This window comes from Triplophysa rosa, linkage group LG12, assembly GCF_024868665.1.
Source record: "Triplophysa rosa linkage group LG12, Trosa_1v2, whole genome shotgun sequence".
Taxonomy (NCBI): Eukaryota; Metazoa; Chordata; class Actinopteri; order Cypriniformes; family Nemacheilidae; genus Triplophysa; species Triplophysa rosa.
Window position 1 is genome coordinate 8,512,070 of NC_079901.1, and position 18,236 is coordinate 8,530,305.

The window sequence follows — 18,236 nt, forward strand, 5'->3', positions numbered from 1 at the left end:
TATGTAAAAAAGTCTGTTTGACTTTAGAGGAGGGTAAATGATGAAACGTTTGGACTGTGGTCTTTATTTTGTTGCTGTCTGTAGCAGAGAACAGCTCATTATTATACGACTATGGCTGTGCTCTGGGCAGCACTTAAAGTAGATGCTGGTCAATAAATCTCAGCATCACTTACAAAGCTATACAATCTCCTAGACTTATACAGTTTGACAAAGAAATGTAGTTGACTACATCAGAGATTTGTCACTTCTAAAAACGTCCAAAGGATAGATATAATGCATCATGGCTGCAAGTACAGTTCAGTCAAATCCTCCCACATCTTGTAAAACAGAAATTAGCATTTTGTTTCTCATGCTGCAGTACTGAACTTGTTAATGCAGAGAAAACCTACATTAATACCACCTGGTTTTGAAAACCAGCAAAGTGGGGTCTAAAACATCACGTTGCCAAATCTAATCTTAAAAGTCAAGCAAACGAGAAAGATAGAGAGACAGAAAGGCTAGACTAAAATAATCTGGCACAAAAATCTAGAACCCCACTAGAACAGTTTCTCATTTTGTCCTTTAGAAAGGACATTCTATATTGGGTTTAACTCAAATAGGACAGATATAGATCAGACGCTGGTCCTTCTTCCGGGGCTGTAAGGTTGCTTTCAGGTGAATTCAAAAGTGATCCAGTGCTTAAAGAGATGAAGAGGACCCGAGGAAGATCATGCCATGCAGCATTAACATAAAGGCCGTCAAACCCCGGGGCAGGGGACTTGTGTCATTTTATATATATTGTATATAGCTTGAGTTTATTGAGTTCAGTCTGAGAATTAATGCCATACAAATATTGGCTACTAATAAGGATAATAATGAATAAAATTTCAAATAAATTAGACATGTCCATTCCTAAAAAACAATAAACAAATAATAATAAAAAAGCGTACATATCTTAACTAATTTAAAGCTCTAATTCATTTATACAACCATTCTGTGCACATATTGTCAGATTACAGCTCTTGCAATTGTACCAGTTTCGTAAGCACAATTTGATTTGATTGAAATGTGCGACAGCGGACGTCAGCACCACGGACAGCGGTGCTGAAATGACGTCACGCCAGGTCCAACTCAATCCATTTCTGTAATACAATCTTTTAATGTTTTGTCACTGGTAAAGATTGTTAAGAGTGAAAATCAGTACTTAATAAGCATGCAAGTGCTGTTGCAAAAGAAAAAGAACTCGGAGAACTCAACCAATAGTAATGCAAATGATGTAAATAAAATCATACTGTTTGCATTTCACCTTAAAATCACACGTCCTTCCTCTTAGTTTCAAGTATTTGGAAATTAGACAATCGGACTTTCAAACCATTTCTGTGATGCTGCAAGTCATGCAATGATCGCGAGTGTTTCGTGTTAACGTGTTGTGCAAAGACATTACACTGCTTGTCATTTCTGTGACATTATCACGGTTGGCACTATTAAGATTATAGCTGTGTAAGTGCAGTTAGCATGACTGATGTATTTTAGTGCCTTTACCGCATACCGCGTTGCTGACCAATATTACGATCGCCCTTTACATTCAGCGTCGTTTATTCTCACGAGCGTGTTCACAAAAACGCATATTCGATGTTTCTGTCACCTATCAAATCTTCTGTTTCATTCGGTTTATTGGAGGTGTAACACAGGCCTGGCATCTTTCAATGCCCACTTACAACTTTCCTCAATGTATTCCAATGGTGCAAATACGCCGCAGGCAGATACAAAAACCATCGCTTTCTTCACCAACCATGACATTTAAAGCAAGCTCTCCACCCAAAATGCATGCTAAACCGATACACAGATAAATACCATCCCTCTAGAAGACACGGCCCAGAAAAAGACTGCAGTAGCAATGTGGCCAATACAGGCCGGTCACTGCATTCTCCATAGCGAGAATCAACGGAGATTGCAACAATGTGTCTCAAGGTTCTCAAATGCAGTTCAATGCGTCCTTACCTGTACACCCACTCCTATGGATGAATGTTATGCCACAGAGCAAATGGCGTAAAAATGATTCTCATGCGATGTATCAATAATCACGGGATGGATTCACCGTTCCGCTGTCTCTTTTCTCGGGCATACTTGAGTCAGGTATATAGCGTTCAGATGCAATTAGATGGGAATGTATGGCGCAAAACGCCGCTCGGTCCGCTCGATGACACCGGTCAGTACACTGCCTCCAACGGTGATATCACACACATGACGGTAAATATGTGTATGAGGGCAGATTTGCTTGCTCGCTCAGATAACCGGTGTACTCGGATATCCCGTGCACCGGATACGCGCGCACTCCCTCTCCCTGCGCTCTCAAGAACGTGGAGGAGAATACAGCAGCATTATGGTGGGGATGCCACAGACAGACGCTCACGCACACATACAGGCGCACACGCATATAAACACAGAATAAAACCTGTTATATTAATGAAGACATTTCACAGACTTCTCTTATTTTAATTACAGTGTTATTAAACAGCTTCCTCATTTTCCACACAAAACATGTGGACAACAGTAGAGTACAATGACTTTAACAATTTATACTTTTGCTTTTACATTCACTGTTTTAATATTTTGGTGAGGACATTCAAACAATTTATAATAATGGTACTATCCCCTATGCATTTTTACATTTTTAAATAGTCATCAGTTGGCTAGTGGTCCCCAAGAGGTAAATGTATTTGTTAATGTCCAATGTGTTTACTATCTTTGTTTTGTTTAACCAAAAAATATAATTGTTGTGCTGTTTGCACTGTTAGTTCTCATAGCAAGAAATAAAACAAATAAATAAATAAAAAACGCTCTTTCAACATCTTACTGTGTTTTATGGCAAAACCTTGAAAGGAGCCCCATGCCTATGGGTTTACAGAATTTTTTTAAAGTAACAAATTTGGTTATTGCAAGTGGTTTTTAATTTGAAAGAAACTGCATTCAATTGTTTTCTAATGGTAATCAATACATTCACACAAAATTCATTAAAGCCGCACCACCAGGCATTGGGCTATGTACAGTACATCTTTGGTTGAGACAGAAATATGTTTTGCTGTAGAACAGTAATTCTCAAACATTTTCGTGTAAGGCCCTCTTTGTGTAGGGTGCATCTCTTTGCTGCCCCCTAAACAAAGATTTATAATCTTAAACTTAGAATTTTTATTAAACCAAAAACATTTTCAGGTATACAGTGCTGGAACATCAATTCTTTTGGTTCGTGGTCTTATTTTTCTGATGTTTGATTGCATAAAATTTTGCTTAAGGTTAAATAAGGATATTGTTTTGTAACCATAAAGTAACGTTTTCACTTCTTTACCCTGAATTATTAAGCCCTGCTTCGGGCAAGTGGTGATAACAACACACAATTATGATAAGTATACATTTATCAATCCAGGGCAAATAATGAATAGCTACTAAAAAACTGATTTAAAACCATTCAAAAATGTGAAAAGCTCAATACACTCTAGATTTAATCACACAAATCTGTCCGAAATGATAACGATCACCCTGCAGAGCACAAGCGCTTCATAGAATGACGGGCTGAATGAATAATGATGTTTGAATATTAGGGCAGCTTTTTTTTAGAATGTCGCTTTCCCTTTAAAAACGTTTTGGGAGGAGCTTCGTTGAGTTACTTGCAGTGCCCCGCCCTTTACCTAATACTCTTTTCTATGGTTGGTTAGAGGTTCTTTAGAACTGTCTGTGATTAGGCAGTTTACAAGTCAATCATAGATCTGTAGCAACAACAGTAAACCGAGATCAGATCCAGGGCGGTGCTTGTGGGTGGGAGGGTAAACGCGCTCTTAGTTTTCCTCAGAGCCGTTGAATATGAGAGTTACGACACTCGATCTCGCCGCCGTGTGGTCACATGGTTCATGGAGCCCTCAATAGTTCTAAACAAATCCGTGCTGTCAACCTATTTAAATGGATTTTAGCGGGACAGATAACAGCAACTATATTTGCAAATTTTTTTATTAATATTTTAGCACATTGTGTTAAATACTGAATACTACGTTGACTACATTTATAGCAGCATTTTGTCTGGGGAGTAATATGAATATACCAAGACATTGAAATTAATTGGCTTCAGTGCAGTGTTTGGAACTATTGGTTGTTGCATGACACGAGTTACTTCCACATTCCATTCTTCCAACGGACGTCTATGGAAGTAAAATAGTAAAAAATGTGCTTGAAGCAAAAAGACGTGATGAATAGCACTAACTCAAAAAAATGCATTGTTTCAACAGTGCTTGCATTTTAAGGTTCTACAATTTAACATGGTTGCATATTTAAAGAGTTCTAACATGAGGTCATGAAAATCACATTTCATGCAGTGTGTAATGTTGGCGTGTTTGAAAGTAAGCAGTCTGCCAAATTGTAAATCTGAAGGTGAATGAATTAAAAAAGTTATTGGCTTGGAAAAAAGGGAGTCGACTCTGAATCACGCAAACGAGTCATCCCTAGTCCGATTCACGAACCGCCGCGGATTTAAGTCACTACATATAGTCCCCGCCTACGTTTTGCTAGGACTGCCCGCGAACTTCACTCTTCTCCCCCAAACACATGTAGCTCGTGAGCCTCATTCGCGGTAGACCAATCACAGCAGACTAGACCATCTGACCAATCATGTCAGACTAGGCTAGCGGAAAGGAGGGGATTAGACAGATGAATTGCGGAATGCATCATTTGAGAGTCAGTCAAGAAGTAAGGTAAGAATAACTGCCTATTATTACGAAATAATAGTGTTTTTACACCTTCTATGTACATAAACTTGTTGTTGGACACTCCATAAACCAAAGTAGGACCTTAAAAATCCCTAGTTATGTACTCTTTAAACTGTGAATTTTTCAAATGGAAACATTTCACACACAGTTTCACCATTTAAAGATTGAATAATCAAAATTCACCTTTTAAATTTAATTTAATAAATTCAATTCAAATTCAATTTGTATTAAAATACAACCTTTTCGACAGACAATTTCCAGTCCATATTATTTTGGTTTAAAAATTCGCTTCCACAAATTCAGTGATTCAAATTCGGCTTGAAATTCAAAGTTTCACATCCGGGAATCCCAGGAGAAGCAATAGAGCGCCGATTCCGCCAATGCATGATCTCTACCTGCTGCCTTTATGCTTCACCAGCAGGTGGTGTAAGTCGGCTCTGACGAAGATCAAAGCAAGAAATGCAGATACTTTTTATATGTTTGCAGCACAGTCCACTCATCTGCTCGATTAAAGTCACAATATGGAATAATTTTGTTATGAAATATCCAAAAATCCCTTGCACAGTGTGATATATTTCATGCAGTTGTGTACTTACATTATTCCAAATGTTCCCAAGAATGTGCAAATCCAGAGGATTTCCTATTTAAAATAATGGCCCGTCCCTTGTCTCCCTTGTATTTGTCGCATATCAGTGACTTAATATCCGCTGCTCCGCACTACCCTCAGTTTCCGGTTGTAGATACTAGGCAACACGCAAATGCGGAAGTGGTTATACAGCATCTGGGACGCAGCATCTGTTGTTCTGTTATTATGGATCACGATTACTCTTTGGCGAGTAAAGGAAACCCCCCAAAAAGCGTGAAGGAAGGCCAAATGAGACAAGCAGGCTTATGGACAAACGAAGAAATAAAACAAGGATTAATATCGGCGAGGCATTTTCTAAATGGAGAGAGCTTCACGACCAACTTGGACTCGACAGTGTTTTAATAGACAGGTAAGCAAAAATGTTTTTATTGTACACAAAATACTCATGCACAGATTATTTGAATAGTTATGAATGCAATTACCCTATGAAATACAGTATATGTCGCACAAAAATATGTAGCCAATAACGTTACTTGTAAATACTGTGGGTTCGTTCAAATTTACTGTTTAAACGACGACTGTATGACTGTTTTAAACGTAAAACTGTGTAGCATTAAGGCCCGTTCAGATTGCCCACGAATATTCGGTGCGAATGTTCGTTGCGATAACGTTCTAGAACAAAAACAATAGATTCTTATGAAGCCTCTCATATAGACCACGAATATCCGCGCGGCGAAAATGAGAAGTTTTTTTTTCATCGAGTGCGACGAATCTTTCCCAATTCGCAAAGCGAAGAAACGGACCGTCCGATAAGAATCGAGCATTTTACGTCACGTGCCTAGAGCCACTTAGGGCACGCGGGGGCGCTAAAGGCTCAGAAAGCTGTTGTGAGAGAATGAATGTCGAGTTGTTACTGTCGGTGTCAGAACAGACAGAACTTTTTGAAAAATGTCACAGCGACTACAAAAACCAGGACAAAAAAAAGTTCTGTGGCATAATTTGAGGTGGCATTCAAATATAAAAGTATAAACAGTATATATAAACTAATATATATATATATATATATATATAATCTTTCATATGAACACTATTCACATGATATGTTGTAGTATTGGATATTACAAATATATTGACTGTACCGGTAAAAGTCATCAAATACAATCAGTTTCTTCAAATTTCTTTATTTTTATTTATATACAATAACTAAGCAGTTTTGCTTGTAGGTAGAAAGCACAGGCACATGTAAACAAACATCAAGTCAAGTGTACACATATTTTACAACTGTTTAAATAGTACAGCTGCAATGCAAATGCCATTTGGTAACTAATTAACCCCCAAACCATCGTCCTGAAGTAACGATGAAAACGATCGTGGTACAGCTTTAACTCCTGGATCAATCTATTAAACTCCCCGTGCTCTTCTCTCTTCTCAAGAATAGGGTGAACCCAATATCGTCTTTTTCTCTTCCTTTGCTCATTCAGGCAAAAAACAATAAACTCATCTTCGCTGCTGCTGCTGGAGAAGTCCATTTCTTGTTCTGATGTTGTTAGTACGTAAAGCAAACAGTACTAGCCTGTATTGCTACGCACTAAGCTTTAAGCTTTTCTTCTTCTCAGCAGCCGAAGCCTGAATAGCGGTTGAGCGCCACCTAATGTTTAGGCGTGAAATGTATTCTCCATCAGCGCCATCTACCGTGCGGGCGTCAAATAGAAGAAAGCGAACATTTGTTTCGTCGTTGATATGAAAACTTGGTTCGTCGGGTATTCGTTTCGCTTTTTCGCATCGTCCGCAATCTGAACGGGCCTTTACGTTACCAAATCAATTGACAAAGTCCAATATCAGTCGTGGGCTAACGTGGCATTACATTCCACGTTTCTTGCAAGCTAATTCATTACGATGACAAAATAAAATTCATTCATTACCTCGTCCGTGAACATTATGGGCGATATCCATATGCCTCTGGATGGTGAAAACGACATGTCCCATAATTCCACTCTCCTACATAACCTTTTGTTGTTGTTTCGAAAGTGCACCATCTAGCGGTCCAAATATTCCATATAGTGGCTTTAAGTGAATTTATTTGTTCTCATAGATATCTTCTTTTGATTAGTGGTAATTCAACATGCTTTTTTGCTTCAAAGACTAATGTCATTAAAATACTTCCATAGACGTCTATATGAGTGTCGTAACTCTGTTTTTCAACGGCTCTGGTTTTCCTGAAAGAGGCGTTACTACTCACAATGACAGCCATGACATTAAACGCAGAAGATCAGAATTGTCAGATATCCTGTCAGATTTCAGAATAAAGTCTCTTTTACCAGTGGTACTGACCCCGAGCTTTTCTACTCGCCGACATGTCTGATGCTATTAAAAATGTGGCGATTTTCGGCAGCACGGGGATGACGGGGTTAGCGACCTTACCGATCGCAGTGTCCGCAGGTAGTAGACTCTTACACAATGATATCTGGGGTATTGTGGTTATGTCATATCTTTTTTCTTTGTGTTACAATATGTAATGCAAAGAATGACCTTAAACTAGCATACCGATGACCTTGTTGTTAAAAATGTTTAAAGAGTTGTGACGTTCAAATAGCGCTGCAAGAACAACATCATCTTAATTACATTACTTGTTCTTTACTATTATGCACATTTTAGAATGATAGTATAGTTATCAAATCTATGACATTTTATAAAATAATTGGAGGAATGGGAAATATATTTATTTTAATGACCGATAAAGTTACGTTTACTTAAAGTTGCACATTTTACCTTGTATATTAGCTCTCTGTTACGTTACACTCTCTGTATTCTTAACAACTACACGATTTAGGGTTGCTTTTCATTCGCTAACGTTATCAGTTTTACAGATGGATAATTTCAACATAGCAGATATCTGAAGTTAAGCTTTTAAGCGCTTTTTAGTTTTAAAAAATGTTGGTTTTAAGGTTTTAATACATAAATTTAGTCAAGTGTGTCCAGATATGAATTGTTACAGAGTGCTAACTTTGGATTTCTTTTGAGTTCGTTTAAAGGTTACTTTACTTACTTTTGATTTTTCGCTTATTTCCTCTATAATGCATTTAGATCACAAGGCGTTTGCAACATTTCCTAGTCATGCAAAAAAGTTTAGCTGAGTCATAAGAAATGATGCAGTTTTAAAGATAAGCAAAAAGCCACTTATCTGTCTTTTATCCAGACGGTGCAGAAGAGGGTGGTCTTGGTCAGTTTGCCTTTACTTTGTCTGAATTCATTGTACTTTTTGTGTTAAGTCAGTATGAGGAACTATATAGCCATAAATTGAGTTTATGTGATGCTTTACATTGTTGGCCCCCTGGGGGCCCAAGATGGATCCAGGGAGACCACAGATTTTGTGGAATTTTATATATGTATCATACATTTTTTTTTGCAATCAAACATAATAAAAATAAGGCCACCAACCAACAGAATTTATGTTACAGAATTGAATAACTGAACATGTCTTTGGTTTAATTAAAATTAAAATAAGTTTAAGATTATAAATCTTCATTTGGGGGGCCGCTAAGTGATGCACCCTACACAAAGGGGGCCTTACAACGAAAAGTTTGAGAACCACTGCTTTACAGTACTGTACATGTGATGGTCACTTACCCCCTTTACCAATTTTCCATTGTTGTCTGGTCCATCTGAAGTCATCACATAATGACATGCAAGAAAATCCTCTATAGCTGCTGTTTTAACCCATTGTTCCAGTTCTAAGCTTGTTACTGTTCCAGGTTACAATGTGACCGTGCTGGTGAGAGACCCGGCTAGGCTTCCTGCAGACCATAAGGCTTCCAGGGTGGTAGTGGGAGATGTTCTGAACAAAGATGATGTTAAGAAGACTTTGGAGGGTCAGGATGCTGTCATCATAATATTGGGGACAAGGAATGATCTTAGTGAGTTGATATAAACTCAAAGATATTTCGATATTAATGTACCTACTCTAGCAAGCAATGCATCTTATTTACTTGTTCTTTTAAATTTGTATTAATTGGTCCTACAACAATGATGTCTGAGGGAACACGGAACATTCTGGAGGTCATGAAGGGCCGCGGAATACGCAAAGTTGTTGCATGCATGTCAGGTATGAATGTATGGTGTGTTTCAGAGTATACTTCTACCCCACAAGTGTGCATGCTGGTATAGGCACTATTATAAAGTAACAATCTTCTGTTGCATTAACTTTTTAAGCATTTCTGCTGTGGGATCGCTCCAAAGTTCCTCCTCGCCTGGTGCCAGTCACTGAAGATCATGACAGAATGCATGCTGTTTTGAAAGAATCAGGACTGGACTATGTAGCAGTCATGCCTCCACACATTGCTGGTAATGGTCACTAAATGCATACTCCGCTTGAACTATTTACTTGAATTGATTTGCTATTTATTTTCATTATGCTATCAGGACAATATATCCACAAAACATATTTTAATTAATAATGGCATTTTGGAATAAAAGCCAAAAGAACATATTGGTCATTGCTTCTGTCAGTGTGCTTATGCCTGTTTATGTTGTCTTTTCAGATGACAAACCACTAACAGAGAAATACACCGTGACTGAGAACATGTTGAAAGGGAGAGTTATCTCCAAACATGACCTGGGCCATTTATTTGTCAAGTGCCTTTCCACTTCTAAATGGGATGGAAAAACAGTTGGAGTTTGTGGAGAATATAGCTAATCTATCCAGTCCTTTGTTTGAATGCACCCTCTGACAATTGAGATTTTTTTTACATAAACACACGCTGACCAGCAATACATTTACTTATAGTTAATCATTAACTTCCTCAAACATGTGAGCTTTTAACATATTTACATAAGGACATTTTTTACTTATTTGATTAAGATAAAAGCATAGCGTTCTGCAACAAGTTCTGCCAATTTTTGCTATTATGTAGTTAGTTACAGAAAAAAATATTTGTTGTTTACAGAATTGATACTTTTTTGTTTTGCCTTAAGAAACATTAATGGAAAACCTGTCTCTTTGGCCCGAAAATGTTGAAGTAATTTATCTTCTTGTTAAATAAAGTTAGGCATTCTTAACAGTTTACAGAATGGTATGTTTTTTTTTTCCGTGGTATGATTTGACTAAGACCGCCCAAATGTATACGCAAGTAAGGTGGGCGTACCTGTCAGTACAACTGCTTTGGAACCTGATGTTCCAAATATGGTAAGAGGCGTTACATTTCCGTCACACGCTTGCAGTATTCAACCAGTTACTACGCACTGGTTAACTGGCCAATCATAGCACACCTCGCTTTTCAGAGCGATGAGCTTTGTAAAAAATCTGCCTGTTTCAGAGAGGCGGGGCAAAGAGGAGACACAAACATGCACGGTATGTGGAAAATACAGCGTTTTTGAACCTTAAATCGTTTATACACATTGCATTACATCTAAAACGAACAATAATATTCGTTTTAGCCCTGTCATATGACCCCTTTAAGATTCTGTAGGCTCCGCTTATACAACTACAACACCCAGAATTCCCGTCGCGCGTGACGTCAGAACTGATTGAATCACTGGCGGGAGTAAAATTCCAGCAAACGGATTCAGCGACGGACACATTGGAGGTGCAATTTATAGTTGTCAAATGAATCTTTAAATTTGACTAATTTGACGTTTGCAATTAGTCTACCAACATAGGTGAGTTAAATCGCACTCAACACGTGCTACAAACTTTAAATCTCTTTACTCGCTAAGCTAACGCATTGACTTGTGTTTACACAGCAAGTTTACCCAGAAAACGGCGAATATACTTAATAAGATTTTAATAATTGTGTTTATGTTTAGTAATAAAGTGTAGTCAATCGCTGTTCTGGAAGGCAGATATGATTTTTTGATCTATGCTTTATACTAGTTGTATGTCACGACTCACGATAGAGATATTGAAAAGATGAATATAGATTTTATACGGTTTTATACGGTATTCTGCATTTAAACAGTTAACGTTAACGTACCCAAGTTGCTATACAGACATGTCGGTTTTTAACGTTCGGATTTTATTTAACTTGCAAATGTGCCAATTCGAACGACACGACAAGTTATCAATGCTTTGAAATACACATTAATTTTGATAATTGTAAATAAAATAACTTATACTAGGGTATGCATTTATTACCAATTATAACAATCTGTTTATATTTTACTAACCCCCTAATTATAGAGTCCAGACATCAGAAAAATATGGGTTTATGCACAAGTTTTCTGTTTAAAAAGTGGGGAAATTGTGTTATGGATGTGACAAAAAAAGACGCACGTTTTTGAGAGCCAACATACTTTGTAGGGTTTCTGTGAATTAAAATGCAAAAACCAGACAATAATACCTAACAAATTGAAACGGGCTGGCTCTTCACAGAACATAAAAGTAATACAATTTTCATATGCCCATTTATGTGAAATATGGACCGTTATTAATGTGACAGTTTACTTACCAGACTATAGAAAACCATGCTTTAAACACAAAAATACAAAAACACCAGTAATAAAGTGTAGTTTCTACTTGATTATTGTTCAGTAAACCACATATATTTGAAATAACAGTGTATAGAGAATGTGATGCTGACATCACGCCCTATGTTGCTGTGTGGCGCCGCCATCTTGGGAGGAAAATACTCCACTGCTATTATTGTTTTGATATGTACCGTTACTTGTTTTGTTTGATATATGGAGAAATCGAAAGTGAAAGAACCATGGGCTTTTCCTGAACGACTCTGCGTAATGCGATTGCATATTTTTAACACAGCAAGACCGGCCTACCATAGTTATATTTCCTAATTAAACTAGAAAAAAACAAAACACTGCATTGAACGCACTAGCAACCATCCTCCCAAGATGCCGCAACATTCAACTGACGTCAATTAACAAGCTCGATAACAAGCTCTATATATTGTGCAATGTATATGTTGCTTTTGATACTTTCTGGGTCAAAAAACTTCAGCTTAGGTCTTGCGATTGTTTTGCAGAGGTTGAGATGGTGGCTAAGGGACAGAAGCGCAAGATCCATGGGGATTATGAGATCGGCGGTTCCGTTTGGGCAAGTCAGCTTCAGTCTGTGTTGGACATCTCCATGGATAAGTTCCACCATGACCAGGCTTTAGTGGAGCCCAGCTTATTACGCTCTGTCCTTATCAACAACACACTTCGGCAAGTCCAGTTCGAGGTAGAGTCCCTGTCTGTGGTCGGAAATCCCAAATCGCAAACCTACACAGAATTGCAGCTGGAGTCGGATTTTTCCAGAGGTTCCCCTTTAATGGGTCATAATACACATACGGATGAGGATTTCATGGCCTGGTCTTCAGAGGATGAGTTTTCTTTATCTTCAGCCATCTCTGCTATTCTCAAAGATCTAGATGCAGTCATAGAGATCGGTGGTCCAGGACCTTGTGTATCTCAGCGGGCTCCGCTTGGCTCTATTGAGAATGTAACAAGAGATGGAAAGTTCACACAATCAGGTTTGAGAACTGAAAGAACATCTGATATAATATCATCATCCAGCAAAATAGACACGATGTATCCTAGTGGTCTTCAGGATGTGGCTTTAGATAAACTGCTTCTGGACATTGATACAACCGTGTTTGAACCGGAAGTGAATTTTCTGCAAGGTTTTTCTGTTACTGCTGATGAGCTGGTCAAGTGTCTGCCGTCAATGTCCAAATCATCATCCTTAGACTCTCCCTCATCTTCAATCTGTCACGGTCAGGCCACATGGGAAATTCATGAGATAGAGCATGTTATGGACATCCTGATGAGAACTTGCCCACAGAGTTAATACTTCTGGAGTTCATTGATACAAAACCAATGGTTATAGCGTTCTCTAGTATCGAGAAATGTTCTTGCATTAAAAGTCATCCGAGGAGTTCAGCTGGGGTGTTAAGATTGTTCAAGTCGTGATGGTTTTGAGATTGAGTCAATAGAAAATTGCGTCTGTATTTTTGTTATATGTTGAAAGTATTGTTCTTTAAGATATATTGCACTTTTCATCGAGTTCAATCCAAATCAAAGGTTTTAAACCGGGTGATCTAGAGTCAATGTAGTGTTCAAATAGAAAATGAATTTATGTGAACAAATGTTAACAAAAATGTGTATATTGTAGTTAAAAACTATTATGTGCATAACATAAGCATAATGTTTATAGCTTGCGCTGTTTCGACACACACACGTGGGTGCCTATGCAAATCATTTACTAATAATGACATTGTTTACCTGTATTATGAATATTAACCACTCTTTGTATTCTATTGTTCTTGAAATAAAGTGATATTTGGTGACACCCAGTGGCTGGATGGAGTGTATTTGAGAAATAGGGAATAGCGATGTTCTGATGCTAGTTGAGATTATAAATAGCCTTACACACCTAACGTTGTAGTTGGCTTTATAATGTCAACAACATAGGCAGGCAGAACAAATGTTATTATTTTACTTGGTAATGGATGAGAAATGCCAACAATAAGTTACATTGCGTTGAATTCTGTTTTTAAAGCCCTACACTGTCTAAAAACATGTCTAAAAATTCAATTCCTTATCAAAGCAAAAGTATCACAATATTACACGATTAGACATTTGTACTAATTCTAAAATAATCAAGCACTACACAAGTGATGAGACTGTTATTTAGAGATGCTTCTAGAAGGGGTTTCAAATTCAATGCAGTGGTAGGTATACAGTACATTTATCTACATTCAGATGTGTTTATTAGAGTTATTTCTGTAATCTATTTGGAGAGCCCAGAAGAGATAAAAATAAGGATGTATGAGATAAATGTAACTTCTCTTTAACAGCTACAAACGGCACTCTTAAAAATAAAGGTGCTTAAACGGTTCTTCACAGCAATGCCATAGAAGAACCATTCAGTCAAAGGTTCTTTAAAGAACCATCTCTCTCTTTCTTACTTTTTTATAATCTGAAGAACCTTTTGTGAAACAGAAAGGTTCTTCAGATATTAAAAGTTCTTCTATGGCATCGAAGAAACTTTTGAGTGTTGTTCCTAATACATTTCTGATAGACAGCCATCAAAAAACAAAACATTTTTATTTTTTCTGTGCATGCATGTCTTAAAACCCCTTTTACATCTCTGACAGTGAATATCAGTCACCTTTTCGTGTCTCTGAATGTCAATGATCCAATGAATATATGCACAACAAAGACAAACCGTATCCAGCATAATAATGACTATACAATAATTCAGTAAACTTGGGTAAAAAGCCAGTTATTAAGTGCATTTTATGTTCTTTCACATTCACAGCAGCATCATCCTCTTCCTGTTTCTACAGTACAGAGCAGTCGTGGTGTATGCTGTGCAACCTAACACAAATGATGATCTGGAAATAAATTGGAACCTGAAAACACTGAATGTTAGGATTAGCATTAGTCACAATTTCCTCACAAAAGGTTTTTTGAAAGGAATGGCACATCAATTGGTAAATTAGGAATAAGAAAATCTCCCAATTGGAAGTCATGGAGACCAGTTTCTACACCCCACAAAACCATACACGTAAAAAAAACAAATACCCATCACAAACAAGTCCTTCGGGTTAGAGCAATCACAACTTTTATGAACCAAAGTCTGCACGGACTCTTGTTCATCCCAAACATCAGACCCTGCTCTGTCCCTCAGTGAGGTGTGTTATATTGCACGTGCTCATTCATGATTGTCTTCACCTTGTGGATGCTGCGGGGGCACGCTGCAAAAATGCAACGAAAACTCAGTTCACTTGTGCAGGACACTGTAAAGGAAAGTGACCATTCCGAATGTGTGAATGAACGAGGAAAGAGTCTGGTGTTTTATCTGTTTATAGAGTTGTAGGAAGCTTGAGACCTTGGATCCAGGGGTTTAACGGAGGCTTTCTCAGTCTGAGATGATTCTTCATCAGGCTCCTGTTCAATGATGGGCTCTTTATCTTCGGTATCTGCATCGTAGCTCGGCAGCTGGAAGAAAGCCGTCCACCCGTGCACGTCAGCAAGCTTGTGGAAGGTGCGAAGGACCAGGAACATAAACATCAAGCCCACGAACAGGTACACTGTAAGAGAAACGAAAGAGTATTTAGAACTTACACAACCAAACATCTTGAGGTCAACATTTAGTGCACTGTGTTCCAGGATTCTCAAGACATTTCTGTGACGTACATTATCACTGATGCTATTATAAACGAGATTTCGTGATGTTAGTTATTGACCATAAATAACTCTTGATATAACTGTCAATTAACACATTATAGAAGAATAAAAATAAGGCTACACATGACCATTTAGCTCACCAAAAGACGATTTTAACTGTAATCCTCTTACGAACATTACAGTACAGTACTGACCTTAACCTAAATAGCTTGAGAAACAATCCTGCTAATGAGGACTGATGGAAATGACTGGGCAAAGAAATAAATAAAACATATTCATGTTGTATCTACAGTAGCCCTAAACGGCCAAACTGCTCTACGGAGCGCATTTTGTAAATATGTCATCTCATTCAGCAAAGAAGCAAAAACGTGATGACATCTTAGTTCTGTGAGAGCCGAGTAACGGGTGAGCCGTTGGTTGCAATTCGCAACCTCACCACTAGATGCCACTAAAATCTCCACATTGCTCATTTAAGTATATCAATTACACTATATTTTACTTTTTTAAATATAATCCCATGTTCTTATTTTTGGTTTGCGGGCCTCTTATTGATTACTGAATGCCACTTTAGTGTGCAAAGCAAAACAATCACATGAATTGAAGGTGTATTGTTTGTTTTCGATTGAAGTTAAATGTGATGTGACAGTCGCACAATTTTAAACCTGATCTTCCCAAGAAAATTCACTGCGTCTGAACCCGAAGCCTCTTCAAACAATACCTTTCAAGTTAACTACCATTTAGCCCCGCTTTATAACAGCCCGGCCTTAAACAAACGTTACTGCACCACTCCTTCTATAATAAGGACTTGGAAAGTGACGTGACAAGGAAATAGGCCAGTGTGAAAACCGAGTAAAACTGTTCAGTGAGCAAATACAAGGTTCCAACTGACTGGACAGTAGTGAGAAGGTAAATATCCGCATCTATACATTTGTCTACATAATTTGAAACACTTAAGTTCCTTTTAAATAAAATTAAAAAGTGTGTTAACCTCCTAATCTCTTCTTAAAGGAAAAGTTCACCCAAAAATGAAAATTCTGTCATTTACTCACATTTGAGTTGTTCCAAATCTGTATAAATGTCTTTGTTGTGATAAACCCGGAGAAAGATATTTGGAAGAATGCTTGTAAGCAAGCAGTTCTTGGCCACCATTGACTACCATAGTAGAAAAATTGCTTTACAATTTTATTAGTTCCGTTAAACACAAAAGAAGATGTTTTGAACAATGTAGGACAGCAAACAGTTCTTGGGCGCTTTTGGCTACCATTGTCATTTTTCCTACTATGGTAGTCAATGGGGTCCAAGAACAAAGAAATTTATACAGATTTGGAACAACTCAAAGGTGAGTAAATGATGACAGAATGTGATGTCAAAGCTCTACTTAAATGTCTCACCCATGATGGATATCTTGTACAGACCCCGGAGCTGCTGTCCTGGTTTTTCCCCGGGCACAAAATCTCCCAGTCCTATGGTGCAGAGGGAGATGAAGCAGAAATAAAAGGCATCCAAGAAAGACCAGGTTTCTTCAATAGCGCTGAACACCACTGCAGGCACCACAAAGAAGGCCAGAACCACCAGCACCAACAACACAATAAAGTGCATGATGCTGGCAGCGCGTGGCTGCAGTCCGGCCCGTCGCTGGCACACGGAGATGGGCCCGTAGGTTAGCGGATGCATGAGGCGCTGCACACAGGCTGTGAGCACTAACATGGTGAAGGGCACTCCGATCAAAGCGTACACAATGGAGAAAGCTTTACCCGTGTCAGAGAGCGGCGTGGTGTGGCCATATCCTGAGAGAGAGGAAGGAGAAACAGTGCTTTATTTAGGGAGTCCAATTTATGACAGCAATTAGGGCTGTCACGATTATGAAATTTGATTGACGATTAATTGTCTGATAAATCATTGCGATTATGATGATTAATTGTCTGTTTTAGGGCTTTGACATTTAATTCTCATAGATTTTTGATTCAGCGATTGAAACGACCATATTGTTCTGAATACAAGACTATGTTTTTTTCTTGGAAATACATCGGAAAAAACTGGTTCATCATATATTTAAGGTTTAGGCTTTTACCTGTCAATGATACAACCACCAAATACTTGTAAATGAAGTAAATTGATCAGGTGTGAATTGAAGCCACCATTAAAATACTATCAGTCATAGAAAAGCTTCTTGTCTGTTTTTTTCTCACTTGCAAGACTACAATAAAATTTTACTTGTGTGTTAATGAAATTTTGGTAGACTGGTTTTCACACTGAGATTTGCTTAAAAAAAACTAAAACATATACAAATGCAGTACAATTTAATATTTAAGTGATTGTGTTGTGGTGGTACATTTTACAAGTATTACCATGCTTTAGTAACAATATATACACTAAAATATGCAATATGCAGATGCTCTACAGCTCCCCCTAGTGTCTTCTATAGAGATGTGCAATAATTGCGATGATCTGAAACCATCGCGATGAGGTCAAACAATCGCGAAGAGACGATTATTTAATAATCGTGACAGCCCTAACGGCAATCAAACTTAGCAACGCTGAGGAACTTGCGTCTTTACCTTGCTAATAATACAATGCATGTGATTGCACGACAAAATAAACAATTTTGGAGAGGGGGTTCAATCTTCAGCTGGCTGGCAGGAGCTGCCACTGGCAGGTCACGTGACCCGGCACTCCCGCCACTGGCAGGTCACGTGACCCGGCACTCCCGCCACTGGCAGGTCACGTGACCCGGCACTCCCGCCACTGGCAGGTCACGTGACCCGGCACTCCCGCCACTGGCAGGTCACGTG

General features: G+C 38.2%; 4 protein-coding genes across 9 annotated transcripts in view; 2 read left to right on the forward strand and 2 right to left on the reverse strand.

The window, feature by feature from the left end:
- Window positions 1-2,353, reverse strand: part of LOC130562465 (spectrin beta chain, non-erythrocytic 4-like) — a 60,398-nt gene extending 58,045 nt beyond the window's left edge. For 5 of the 6 annotated variants that reach the window (XR_008963952.1, XM_057347481.1, XM_057347479.1 and 2 more), the window contains exon 1: window positions 1,981-2,352. The gene's annotated coding sequence lies outside the window, so the exon portion shown is untranslated. Of the gene's footprint in view, window positions 1-1,980 lie in introns of all 6 variants that reach the window. The other variant, XM_057347480.1, reaches the window with a different exon arrangement.
- Window positions 2,354-7,522: 5,169 nt separating this feature from the next.
- Window positions 7,523-10,379, forward strand: blvrb (biliverdin reductase B). Its single transcript, XM_057348157.1, has 5 exons — window positions 7,523-7,758; window positions 9,072-9,233; window positions 9,332-9,421; window positions 9,529-9,660; window positions 9,858-10,379. The coding sequence occupies exons 1-5, from the start codon at window positions 7,674-7,676 to the stop codon at window positions 10,010-10,012; spliced, it is 624 nt and encodes a 207-aa protein (XP_057204140.1). The 5' UTR covers window positions 7,523-7,673; the 3' UTR covers window positions 10,013-10,379.
- Window positions 10,380-10,856: 477 nt separating this feature from the next.
- sertad3 (SERTA domain containing 3) lies at window positions 10,857-13,706 on the forward strand. The gene is made up of 2 exons (XM_057348455.1): window positions 10,857-10,974; window positions 12,294-13,706. Exon 2 carries the CDS (start codon window positions 12,302-12,304, stop codon window positions 13,097-13,099), a length of 798 nt encoding a protein of 265 aa, XP_057204438.1. The 5' UTR covers window positions 10,857-10,974; window positions 12,294-12,301; the 3' UTR covers window positions 13,100-13,706.
- A 643-nt stretch (window positions 13,707-14,349) lies between these two features.
- kcnk6 (potassium channel, subfamily K, member 6) overlaps window positions 14,350-18,236 on the reverse strand; it is a 51,536-nt gene continuing 47,649 nt past the window's right edge. The window contains exons 2-3 of the mRNA XM_057348454.1: window positions 16,836-17,231; window positions 14,350-15,347 (exon numbers count right to left, since the gene is read on the reverse strand). Coding sequence (XP_057204437.1) covers window positions 15,112-15,347; window positions 16,836-17,231 — 632 coding nt within the window. The 3' untranslated portion in view covers window positions 14,350-15,111. The remainder of the gene's footprint in view (window positions 15,348-16,835; window positions 17,232-18,236) is intronic.